The sequence below is a fragment of the Cupressus sempervirens genome, chromosome 2 (assembly GCF_028749045.1).
Source record: "Cupressus sempervirens isolate cs-2001-9-10 chromosome 2, ASM2874904v1, whole genome shotgun sequence".
Classification (NCBI taxonomy): Eukaryota; Viridiplantae; Streptophyta; class Pinopsida; order Cupressales; family Cupressaceae; genus Cupressus; species Cupressus sempervirens.
The window spans coordinates 160741124-160754562 of NC_143119.1; the positions used below are offsets into that span (position 1 = coordinate 160741124).

The following is a 13439-nucleotide window of genomic DNA, read 5'->3' on the forward strand; positions in this document are numbered from 1 at the left end:
GACCTGAAAATAGCAGTAGTATTTATGGGTAGCTTGGACAGCCGTTCATCCTTATCTATGAATAACAGTTGTATTTATGGGTGGTTTGGACAACTGTTTGTCCACTTGCCAAGAATTAGTAAATGGTTATTATTTACTAATTTTAGAGATTCCCTTTTGGACACCTTGCAACCAATTCTATTATTGGCTGTCGAGTTGTCTTAATCTTAGCCGTTGGTTTGATTTAATCTCGGTCCTTGGTTTACCAACAAGGGTAGTATAAAAAGGGGTCATTGGGTCATTTGTAGAAGAAGTTTTGGAGAAATGTTTGCAGTGTTAGCAAACAGTCTTGCAGTGTTAGCAAGGGCGCAGTGTTAGCATGGGGATAGCAGTGGGGAATAGCAGCGGGAGAAATTAGGAGGTTGTTGGAGTTCTGCCAGTGAGAGTCAAGGAATTTTGTATCTCTTGATTTGTTGAAATTTAATATAATTCCTCATTTGTAGAACTGGTTTTCCCTTAGGGGTTTTTTTCCAGGGACAATTTGTCCGAAAATATTGTGTTCATCGTGTTGTTTATTTCTTTCCGTATTATAAGAGAAATTGCAGTTATGTTATTTTTCAATATTAGCTGGGAATTTTTTTTCAGCAGTTTAATAATCATTTATGATAGGAGATTAATAATCAGTGACTGTAATAGTTTGATTTTTCACATGGTATCAGAGCATTGTTAAGGGTAGAAGAGTTTTTCCCTAGGAAATAAATTTTTGATCTCTTTAGATTTATTATTGCTTTAAAACCTTGAGATGGCTTTAGTTGGTTTGAGAGATCAGGATAGATTGGATGGTGCCTCAAATTTTGGTGTCTGGAAGGCCATAATTTCTTTATTGTTGGAAGAGAATGGTATCAAGGATTATGCTACCAGTGGTGTACCTTTACCAACAGATGCAACACATCTTGCAGCATATAGGAAGGACGATGCCAAAGCGAGGAGGATTATCCTTGATGGTGTCAAGGATCATATTGTTCCACATATCTCGGAGCTAGATACAGCAAAGAAGATGTGGGACGCCATTCTAAATCTGTACCAAAATGCTACCACCAACAGGAAGTTGATTCTCAGAGAGAAGCTAAAGAATACTCGGATGAATCAAGGAGAAGACGTCACAAGTTACCTCACTAGGCTCAGACTTGTCAAGGATGAGTTAGCAGCTGTTGGAGATAGCCCTAGTGATGATGAGCTAGTGAGAATAGCCCTAAATGGGTTTACTAAACAATGGAGTGTCTTTGTACAAGTTTTCAGTGGACGAGATACTTTACCGAGTTGGGATTGACTATGGACTGATTTCACTCAGGAGGAGTTTAGACTAAGTCTTGTTAATGGGGCCAACAAGAGTCAGAAAAATGAAGTGGAATAAGAGAACGTTGCCCTAGCGGGTAAAGGGAAAGCAAAGAAGGGATCTAGCAAAGGATCAAATTCACAAAGTGAAAAGAAGAAGAAGGACCTTTCTAAGGTCAAGTGCTTTGGATGTCACGAGTTTGGCCACTATGTCAGTGATTGCCCAGAGAGGAAGAAGGGTAAGAAGCAGGTGGCAGCTTCAGCAAGTGCAAAAGATCTCTCCAGTAGAATGGAAGATGAGTTTGCACTCATAGCTTGTATGGTTAGCTCAACCTCACAGTGTGTTTGGTATATAGATAGTGAGGCGTCATTTCATATGACAAGAGTTAGAGAGTACTTCTCCAGTTACAAGGAGGAGGACACCAACATCCAGATTTCTATGGGAAACTTGTCCAAACTCAACCCTGTTGGGAAAGGGACTGTTCAGTTTCAGAGGGAGAATGGAAAGATAATTCCACTTCATGATGTGTTATATGTGCCAGGCTTAGGTATGAATTTGATTTCTGTATCTATTCTTCAGGATAGGGGGTATAATGTACTCTTTAGAGGGACACATGTGTTGATTAAGCACAAGGATTGGAAATCACCCATAACTATTGGAGTTAGGAGTGGTCGCCTTTATAGATTGCAGTTTGATGCTCCTAAGGCACTTATGAGCAACAATAATCCTAGAGATCTTGGAGAGCTATGGCATAGGAGGATGGGCCATATTCATCATGGAGCACTTAGATTGCTTCGTGAGATTGTGACAGGTGTTCCAGAGGTGAGCACAAAGCATGATGATGTATGTAAGGGATGTGTGTTGGGGAAGTTTGTGAAAGCATCTTTTCCAAGGAGTGACACTAGATCTAAGGGTGTTCTTGATCTAGTACATTCAGATGTTTGTGGACCAATGTCGACAAAATATCTTAGAGGATATGAGTACTATGTTACTTTTATTGATGATTTCTCTAGAAAGACCTGGATATACTTCTTGAAGACTAAGGATGAGGTTTTTAGTCGATTCCAAAAGTTCAAGGCTCTTGTGGAGAACTTGACAGGAAAGAAGATAAAGGTTCTTCGGTCAGACAATGGAGGCGAGTACAAAGGAAATGTTTTCCAGGAGTTCTACACCATAGAAGGAATCAAGAGAGAATGGATTGTTCCTTACAATCCACAACAGAATGGAGTTGCTGAGAGGAAGAACCGTTCTATATCGGAGGCAGCAAGAGCTATGCTACATGACCAGGACATGCTCCGTTACTTATGGGCAGAGGCATGCAATACAATAGTCTACATTCAGAATAGAGTTCCACACAAGGTGCTAGGGAAGATGACACCAGAGGAGGCTTTCACAGGGAAGAAGCCAGATGTTAGTCACTTTAGGATATTCAGGAGTTTGGCATATTGCCATATTCCTGGAGATACACGTACAAAGTTAGATTAGACTGCAGAGAGGGGGTACTTTGTTGGGTATAGTGAGACCTCAAAGGCATATAGGATTTTCATTCCAGGGACTAAAAGAATTATTGTCAGAAGGGATGTTAAGTTCATGGAGGACAAGGCATTTAGGAGATCCAGAGATTTGCTAGCAGATGATCAGAGTGAGCAGCAAGCAAAGCTCAAGTACAGTTACCAGTACGAGTGTAGACTCAGTTAGTGAAGATTCACAGAGTATGGAGCAACAGGTGCAACATGAAATGCATCTAGAAGACTTAGAGGTTGACATTTCATCCTCTACAGTTGGTAGCAGGAACCATGTGGTTCCAGATACACAAAGGGATACTCAGGAGTTTGTGGGAGCTCCTAGGAAGAGTACAAGACAATGAAGACGACCAGCCAAGTTCAATGACTATTCGGCATTAGTTAGTCAGTTGGTAGATAGTGAGCCTTCTAGCTATCAAGAAGCTGCAGAACATCAGGTATGGCGAGATGCTATGGTTGAGGAATATTCTTCAATAATGCAGAATGATGTGTGGGAGGTAGTACCTAGACCAACAGATAGGGCTGTAGTTGGATCACGCTGGATCTATAAGATAAAGCACGGTGCAGATGGTAGCATCGAGAAATACAAGGCTAGGTTCATGGCAAAGGGGTTCTCTCAGAAGGAGGGAATAGACTATGAGGAGACATTTGCTCCAGTTGCCAGGTATACTTCTATACGAGCTGTAATCTCACTTGCAACACAGATGGGATGGAAAATCCATCAAATGGATGTCAAGACAGCATTCCTCAATGGTGAGTTGAAGGAGGAGGTATACATAGAACAACCAGAAGGCTTTGTAGCGCACAACAAAGAGACCCACGTGTGCAGATTGAAGAAAGCATTATACGGACTCAAGCAGGCTCCTAGAGCGTGGTATGAGCGCATTGATACATACTTGCAGAAAATGGGCTTTGTGAAGAGTGAAGCAGATGCTAACCTCTACTACTTGATGGTTAGGGGTGAGATTCTCATTCTTGTTCTTTATGTGGACGATCTATTTCTTACAGGTTCACTAGGGCTCATAGTGGATTGCAAGAGGAACCTTGCAGAAGAGTTCGAGATGAAGGATTTAGGACTTATGCACTACTTTCTAGGCATGGAAGTGTGGCAGACAGATGGGGAGATTTTCCTTGGTCAAGGGAAATATTGCATTAAAATCTTGAAGAAATTCGGGATGGAGGATTGCAAAGCCATGTCTACACCCATGATCACGAATTGGAGGAAGGTAGATACATCTAAGGAGAAAGATGTAGATCCCACTTTATATAGACAATTGATTGGTTCGCTTATGTATTTGGTCAACACTAGACCAGATATAGCATTTGCAGTTAACTCTCTTAATCAGTTCATGGTTGAACCAAAGAGAATGCATTGGATAGCGGCTAAGCATGTGCTACGTTACTTGCGTGGTACAGTCGAGTATGGGATCAGATATGTTCGAGGTGAAGGTATTAGGTTGATAGGCTATACTGATGCAGATTGGGCAGGAAGTACAATAGACAAAAGGAGCACTTCAGGGTGTTGTTTCAGCTTGGGATCAGGAGTTGTATCTTGGTTCAGCAGGAAGTAGAAGTCTGTGGCTCTAAGTTCAGCAGAAGCAGAATACATAGCAGCTAGCATGGCGACATGTGAAGCTATATGGCTTCGAAAGTTGTTAGTAGCCTTGTTTGGTCAGAAGGTTGAGACTACTGTGATACATTGTGACAATCAGAGTTGCATCAAGTTGTCTAAGAATCCAGTGTTTCATGATAGGTCTAAACATATAGATATCAGATATCACTTCATCAGAGATTGTGTACAAAGGGGAGTTGTTCGACTACAATACATACCTACAGATGAGCAAGTAGTAGACATTCTGACGAAGGCTTTGGGAAAGGCCAAATTTATCTTCTTCAGAGATAAGATGGGTGTCATGCAGAATAGCTTCCTCGCTAAGAGGGAGTGTTAATTATTGTTAGTTGGACAGCTGTTATTTCTGACCTGAAAATAGCAGTAGTATTTATGGGTAGCTTGGGCAGCTGTTCGTCCTTATCTATGAATAACAGTTGTATTTATGAGTGGTTTGGACAGCTGTTTGTCCACTTGCCAAGAATTAGTAAATGGTTATTATTTACTAATTTTAGAGATTCCCTTTTGGACACCTTGCAACCAATTCTATTATTGGCTGTCGAGTTGTTTTAATCTCAGCCGTTGGTTTGATTTAATGTCGGTCGTTGGTTTACCAACAAGGGTAGTATAAAAAGGGGTCATTGGGTCATTTGGAGAAGAAGTTTTGGAGAAACGTTCGCAGTGTTAGCAAACAGTCTTGCAGTGTTAGCAAGGGCGCAGTGTTAGCGTGGGGAATATCAGCGGGAGAAATTAGGAGGTTGTCGGAGTTCTGCCAGTGAGAGGCAAAGAATTTTGTATCTCTTGATTTGCTAAAGTTTAATATAATTCCTCATCTGTAGAACTGGTTTTCCCTTAGGGGTTTTTTTCCAGGGACAATTTGTCCGAAAATATTGTGTTCATTATGTTGTTCATTTCTTTCCGTATTATAACTGAAATTGCAGTTGTGTTATTTTTCAATATTAGCTGGGAATTTGTTTTCAGCAGTTTAATAATCATTTATGATAAGAGATTAATAATCAGTGACTGCAATAGTTTGATTTTTCACAAGGAATTTGTAATCAATTGATTTTAAACAAAAATATATTAAAGAAAAGTAATCAAATTTAAATTTAAATTTACAAAGCTAAAATATATGACCTTAAAACTCTCTATCACTTACCACAAAATCCTATTTTAATATATCAAAATATTATCAAATGAAATATAATTAAACAATTAAAAAAAATCAAACAAAACTTAATTGATGTATTATTGAAACAAAAAGAGTTCTTTCCAAACTTTGAAAAACCTTACAACAAAATAAAATAAAAATAAAAACAAAAACAAACCAAACCTCCGTAGAAGCTCCGCCCTCCAACTTGAAACTACAGAATTTTAAGAGTCCTAAGAACACTTCCAATTTTATTTAATTTTCCACGCAAGCCGAACTGTCAACTTACCTGTCCTTAAAAAGTAGCCTGTACAACAGTTTCAAAAGCATTAATTCACTTCAATGTTTTGAGAATAGCCCGCACAACATGTTCCTTCTGGTGGCCATAGACGGAAGGGAATGCTTCCTTCAAAGAATTGAGTGCGGCAATCAGACGTCCCTTGTAGATTCCTTCGAAGCTCGGCGATCACGACTGTGCATACATTCCTGCACGGTTTTTCCACAAAGAAAGGCATCTACGATAAAGTATGAGACATTGAAGGCTCCCTGGACATGTTGCCAGAATAGCTGTTGCAGCGTCGTACAGAGTCTCCTGTTCAATCTTTATCCCAACAACTGTGTCCTTCCCAATTTTCCTTCTGTTTTCAAGAAGGGCAAAATACACTGGCGTAAACGAGGCCCGGATCCAGCCTTCAAAAAATTCAATGTCCTGATCTTCATTCACCATCCGCTTCAAAACATTCAAACACATTTCCACTTGAAGAACAATGTTATTCAGTTGAGCATCAAGATCTTCAAACTTGCAAATGCTGAGTGTCACAAAGTCTTTGTAGAGTTTAGTTGTTTTCGATTCGTGCTCCATTACCTTTGTTTCCAGCTCGCACCGCTCACAGAGACATTTGAAACCAAAACTTTTGCAAGCTTCTTCCCGAAAATTGTAGGGAATCAGGACATTAAAATATGGAATGCTGATTTCTTCGCCAGCAGAAATCTCCGTGGCTGCGTGAATCCTCATGATATCGCCCACATTGATTGTTGCTGCATTCGGCGCGCATGAATGGTTAATGAAGGAAGGGAGCAGCCATACCCCATAACAGTGCCTTGTTTGAACAGGGGTAAGATCAAGCGACTGTTTGAAAATTTGTTGTATTGTAGATGGAGACGAATCGTCCAGTGCAATGCGTTCTAAAATGGGAAGAATTGCTAGGTCTGGGTCCATGTCGTCCACCATATTATATCTTTCACCTGGAATAGTAGCTTCCTCGTTCGTTTCAGTCGGCACCAAGTATTCTCCGGCGGACTCAGTAATGAAATCTGACATGCAGGGAATGAGGCAGGACAGATCTTTGCACTTGTGGGAGAAAAACATCTGCCGAGTCTTTTCTCCACAGGATTTAAGCTTTTCTTTCAAATTTTGAAGGAGCTCATTCAACTCCTTGCTTTCAGACACAGCCAAAGCTTTGCTGATCAACATCACCTCACCTTCCGAGATGTTCTCCGTTGCAAATAAACCTCTGCCGCAACCGTGGCTTGTCATTTTGACCTCCACTGGCCCGATGAAATCTCCATCTGGTTTCACAATAGTGGAGCTACCTGCAGCAGGATCGATGAGAGCCTCGCCTATGTCAAAACAGGCCGCGCTCCATTTGCGATAATTGGCGGTGAAGATCTGCTTATTTTCTGGAAACCGATCGCAAGAACTCTGGAGAAAACTAAACGCATCTTTATATCTTCCTACGGATAAAAGTGATCGAATTTTAAAATCCACCCCGATGTTGTCGAAAGGTTCGACTTTATCTGCATCTTCCGCAGCTTCTTCGTGTCGGTGAAGCTCAACATATGCTACACATCTTTGAGTATACATGACATTAATAGCAGATGCATCTTCCGTCATTCCTTGGAAAAGACATGCTACACATTTACTATAATGTCGTATGCAATCCTTCCAAGCTCCTGCACGGTACGACATATATCCAAAGGCCATCCACTTCTTAAATTTTTCAGTACTGACTAGATAGTTTATATCGCTGAGAGCGGGAAAGCTCTGCACCAGTTCAATAGACAGGAAATTCTCCACATGAACAAATACCAGATCTCTTTCACCTTGGATAAACATCGGCTCCTTCAGAGCAATTTTAGTGCCTCGAGGAAAATAACATCTTGCAGAACGTTCATATGGAGCAGCGATGCAAAGAGCCACTACCTTCCCAGTCCCTGCCTCCTCGAGCAGAGTATAAATCCTCCCAATTTGTAAAGGTGCAACACAGAGTTCGCCAAATAACACCACACCTTCGTTCTGCTTCCCTATTTTCAAATCCGTAAGGCTTAATGGAACAAGGTCGTCTGCAGCTTCTGTCACTTCAGAAGTGCCTTCAATTTCATCGTTCAGAGGTTTGTGCATGCTTAAAATCTCTGCAGCTTGAGGATGTGTGAGATGCTGGAGAGCTCTTTCATGAATTGAGATTAAAGCTTGCTTGTCAAAATTCATGCTTGCCTTGGCCATCAAAGATGCATCATTTTCTCCAATTATGGAGAGGAACATTTCGTAATATCGGGGCTGTAAATATTCTCCAGAGCGCGGATCTGGAACATCAGAGCTGCTAGCTTTTGATTCTTTTTGAGAAATGATACTCGCTTCTTCGACTGAAATCCCCTGAACAAATTGTTGCAAAGACATATTGAATGTCAAGAAGGAACGCAAGCGTAAATACTGTACACGATGAGAGGATCATTCACATTTGCCGGCAGATCTCCTATAAAAGAAAAAGAGGAAAAGGTTAAGCGTTTGAATTCAAAGAGAATAGACAGCAAAATGAGACAGAAACCTTCGAATGCTTGATATTCTTGAGCTAAATTTACTAAAGATGGCTAGAAAAATACATGGAAACGCAAATTCAGAAGAGAAAAAACAGGAAACGAAAAGGATTATAATCAGACATGGAAGCGCAAATATTGAAATTTTCAACAAATTTCAGAAAGAGAAAAAAACAAAAAATAAAAGAATTAAGCTGTATAGATGGGAGAAAAAGGAAATCAAGGAAAAACCTTCTATTATTTGAGAACCTTGAGCTAAATTTACTGAAGATACAGAGAAAAGTACAAAATTGTTGAATTTTCAAAAGGCAAAAAGGAAACGAAAAGAATTAAAAAATCTGCTAAAATTACTGAAGATAAATAGAAAACGACATGTAAATTTGCAACAAATTTTAGAAACAGGAAAAAACAGAAAACAGAAAGGATTGAGCGTCAGAACTCAAAGTGCAAATGACAAAAGGTAAGGGGAAACTTAGAATATTTGAGATTCTTGAACTAAAATTAGCTGAAGATCAGCCGAAAACGATATTGAAGAGCTATTTTGTTGAAATTTCCATTTGGTGCCAGTAAACAGTGAAAATCGTCCCCCTCTTGGAAGAATCGTACAAGTATTTTCCATTCTGAAATGTCAGATTGTTGATAAATCCTCCATTTCAATTTATTTTGCCAGATTCGGTTCCGCTTAATGCTCTTACATGCCTTTGAAACGACAGTTATTCGATTGCTAATTGCTATTTCTCTTTAATCCTGGAGACGCATTGGAATATAAATTTCTTCTATTTGCATGGGAATCTTCTGGATTTTCTTCCGTTTGGCATTTGTTATATATTTTTTTTAGCATTTTCCTGCAGGAGATTGAATGACATTTATAGGCATTTTTTCATGTACTCTGCATGTTAAATTTTAGAAATACCTTTTTTTTCTGAAGAATAATGATCATTTATTTCTGATGAATTATATGAGGAATGGCCGCACGAACCAGATCTGTAATTTAAATATATATTTATTGTCTTTATTTGTAGTTTTAATATATATTTTGACTTTACTTTGTCTTATAATTGAAGGGTGGCCTAACTTTACATGTGATTTCTCATATTAATTTAGAGGACCTTTAAAAACAAGAGCTCTGGTTGAGCTGGGGTCTTCTTGTGAGTGTTAGAAAGTATATTTCAAAAGCTCTTATATTGACATGACAGGAATATGCCGGCAAATGTTTGATGACCCTGAATTTACAACGACCCTTCACATTTGGTTGAGAGCTTCAAAACATTTTGCGAAATCAATTTTTACATACCCTACAAGGAGAGAAGACATTTGTGAACTTGCCTTGCATCTTCCAATGATTTTGTGCTGTGAGGAATGACTATAACAGGCATGAAATTTTTGCAATGGTGTCGACACTAAGGGATGTCGACATTGAGGGATGTGGTCAAATAGATTGTCCAAAACAATGTCAAAGATTGGAGGTCAGATATTTCTAGTTAGATTCACCATAATTTTTCTTGAATTTCATTTTGATTAATAAATGAAAGAAATACTCTAAGAAACCTTTTGCCATCAACAATTATGCATAATTAGAAAAATATGTAAAATATTTTAAAATAAAAAGTTATTCTAATTTTTAAAATAAATTATTATTTAATATTTTTAAAAATAAAAATACATACCATTTTCCCTCTAATTCATTACCTTAATAAAATAAAAAAATGTCAATTTAAAAAGCCAAAGAAAAAGAAAAACGAAACTTTTAATAAATTTTTTAAAATATATGAACAATTTATTCTGAAGCAGTTTATATTTTAATGAAGCATTTTATGTAGTTTCTTAAAAATGTTTCATAATTACAATTCAGTTAGGAATACAATTGTAATATAATTATATAATTGAATTTATTGTTTAAAAGAAGATTAAGATTATGATTATGAATAAATTATGATGATAAATCAATTAGAATTTAAGGTTACAATAGTGTTTTAAATATAAATAATATTCAAGATTTTAATTAAATTTTGATTTAATATTAAATTTGAAATTATAATGTAAAACAAATATAAAATTTTAATTTAATTATAAAAATAGCAATCAAATAAAATAATTTAAATAAAAATTCATATATTAAATTTCTATATCTTTAATAACTACCTCTCTTCAAAAAATAATATCATACAATCTTATAAAATACTCTTTTAACCCAAAGTTATAAATAATAATAACAAAAATAACATATATAAATCTTTTTTGGGTTGTGAACAACAACACTCTAACGGTGCTTGACACATGTTAATATTTTCGAGACTTATATGTTCTGCTTCAACCTGACACATCTCATTATTTTTTTGACAAATGTACTTCGTATTTTTTTCCCTATTTTTCTATTTAAGAAATACAAATAACCCCAACAAAATTACCACAGGCCATTCAGAAAATTAGAATTACATGTCAAAATTGATTTTTAAAATCAAACATTATAGAAACTTTGGATTTTGATTTTTTTTTTAAAACATACATTAATGCCATTGGGGGCTATCGAAAACATTAGATCCCTGCCTTATAAAAAGCAGGGACTAATAACACCAACACATGTACTATTAGCTAATCATTTTAAAGCTTTTTATGCTGGTAATTGGATCATTTATGTTCCACTATTAAGAGATTTGTGTACAAGTACTAACACAATTGTCCACAAATGATCCACATATTTTAGTGAATAGTTATTAGTGCATCTTTGAGTGAGTATTTGTTAGTGGAACTATGAAATGACATCCTTTTTACCCTTCAATACTTGACAATCTCTATAGAGAGTTTTGTTAATATCCAAAAGCCAAGAAATATTTTTTAAGGTCTCAAGTTGAATACAAAGACAACTAAAAAAATTGTCAAAATCTAATGCATAATTTGTGATCTACACGTACGTATAGTTATAGTGTGTGGGTAGTGGTGCTCTTACCCTAAGCTTGACTAGCAAGAATGAGAAAAAAAAATGATTAGCGACAATGCATCCTATTTGAAACCTAAGATATCCTCCTTTGCATCAAATTAACCAAGTTGTTCACCAAGAATAATGCTTTCTAAATAGATAATCTACTTTCTTTTTCTATTTACCAACAACACACCCTTACATTAACCTTGGTTTTATTTGGGGACAAAATTGTTCACACACACACACACACACACACACACACACACACACACACACACACACACACACACACACACACACACACACACACACACACACACAAATTTTGTTGGGGCACAAAATTGTTTACAGACACACACAAATGTGTGTGTATATATGTATGTATATGCATATGTATATATATGTATATGTATATGTATACATACATACACACACACACACACACACACACACACACACACACACACACACACACACACACACACACACACACACACACACACACACACACACACACACACACACACATACATAATGTTATTCAATTTTAGTATAGTATTGAAAAAAGTATGACATAAGAGATGGTGATTTAATTTAAACTATAATATTACATTGAAAATTGTTATTTTTATTATTATAATATTAATAGAAATGGTATTATACTATATATTCCTTTTTTTAATGTTGTGTTAGAGATACCTTGGTGATACAGTTGCCCAACTTACTTTACCTTGGACTTTTTGTTAAGTTGGGGTCAGGAAGGACCAACCTAGCTCTAGAGATGTGCCAAAATGTCCACAAGCTAAGTTCGATAGGTGAGATTGAGCTTTGGAGTCAAACTTGACACCAATGGGGGGGTGGATGGATAAAGTTGGGTCGCAATGCTATAGAATGAGACATCTTCATAAATGGGTGCCCAATTTTAACAAATTGGGTACCCATTATGGTTCATGTGCTTGATCCGTATTCAAAAATCAGGTACCCATTATGGTTCGGGTGCCTGATTTGTATTTTTGAATACTAATCGGATACCCGAAGTGCAATTTAAAAATCGGCTACCCAATTTTAAATGAATCGGGTACCCAATTTCTGAAAACTATAAAATTCACTTTTTATGGGGTTTTCATTGGCATTATAAATAGGAGCCCAATTTAAGCTTAGAAATGGGAGCCCATTTTTGGATGTCTACTGACCCCCAACTACTATTTGTTAATGTACTAGGTATTTTACTTTGCTTTCTAATATTTTATTTCATTGTTTTCAGTTTTACGCTTTATAATTCCATCAATTTTTTTAAATGTGCTTTTCATGTTTAATAGTTTTTAATATGTAAAATTGTAAATTTTAATTGTTAATGGTTTTCTATTTAGATTATTGTATATGTTATTTTAAATAGTTTTGTATCTGTTAATTTAAATAGTTTTGTATCTATTCATTTTAATTTTTGTTTTGTAGATGTTCATTTAAAAATTATTATTTTAGATGTTTCAATGTATTTAATAATTTTTTTAGTGATGAATGATTAGATAGATGTAAATTAGATTGTTTAAACATGAAATTATATTGATGTTTTAAATTTATTTTAACTAAATAGTAATTGATTATAAATTAGTTTGTAAACCATATAACAAAAAAAGTAAAACTAACTATATTCCTAAGTCTAACCTCAACCTAACCATAACCGTACAATAATTTAATCTAAACCCTAAACATAAAATTATGTTTTTAATGTGCTCCCTTACCTTAAAACCATAATTTTAACTCTAAACTCCAGATTCATGTAACTTTAATCATAAGCCCAACTCTTTAATCCTAGGGTGATCCCACAATATTGGGTACCACATTTGTGGCACGTAGAAAATTGCAAATGAGAAATTTCCAAATTCCATTTTACCTATGTTTGTGCGAACATAGTAAATATGTTCGCACGAACATAAAAGAATTATATGTTCACATGAACATATTTGGTTTAAATAGGGTATGTTTGCATGAACATTCCTAATTAATATGTTTGTGTGAATATATAATTACAATGATTTTGAGATTAAAACCCCCGTTTTCCATTTTTCTTGTTCATTTATACGACAAGATGAATTTGATTTGGACAT

At 36.3% G+C, this 13439-nt stretch overlaps 1 protein-coding gene across 2 annotated transcripts; it reads right to left on the reverse strand.

The window, feature by feature from the left end:
• Window positions 1–5665: 5665 nt before the first annotated feature.
• LOC149571543 (methyltransferase FGSG_00040-like) lies at window positions 5666–9386 on the reverse strand. Of its 2 annotated transcripts, none has more exons than XM_089809416.1 (2): window positions 9325–9386; window positions 5666–8350 (listed from the first exon to the last, which is right to left on the reverse strand). In XM_089809416.1, the coding sequence occupies exon 2, from the start codon at window positions 8272–8274 to the stop codon at window positions 6064–6066; it is 2211 nt and encodes a 736-aa protein (XP_089665542.1). In that variant the 5' UTR covers window positions 8275–8350; window positions 9325–9386; the 3' UTR covers window positions 5666–6063. The 2 variants fall into 2 exon arrangements, with proteins under 2 accessions (XP_089665542.1, XP_089665534.1); XM_089809408.1 differs by lacking the exon at window positions 9325–9386 and adding an exon at window positions 9107–9250 and having other exon boundaries at window positions 5668–8350.
• Between the last annotated feature and the right edge of the window lie 4053 nt (window positions 9387–13439).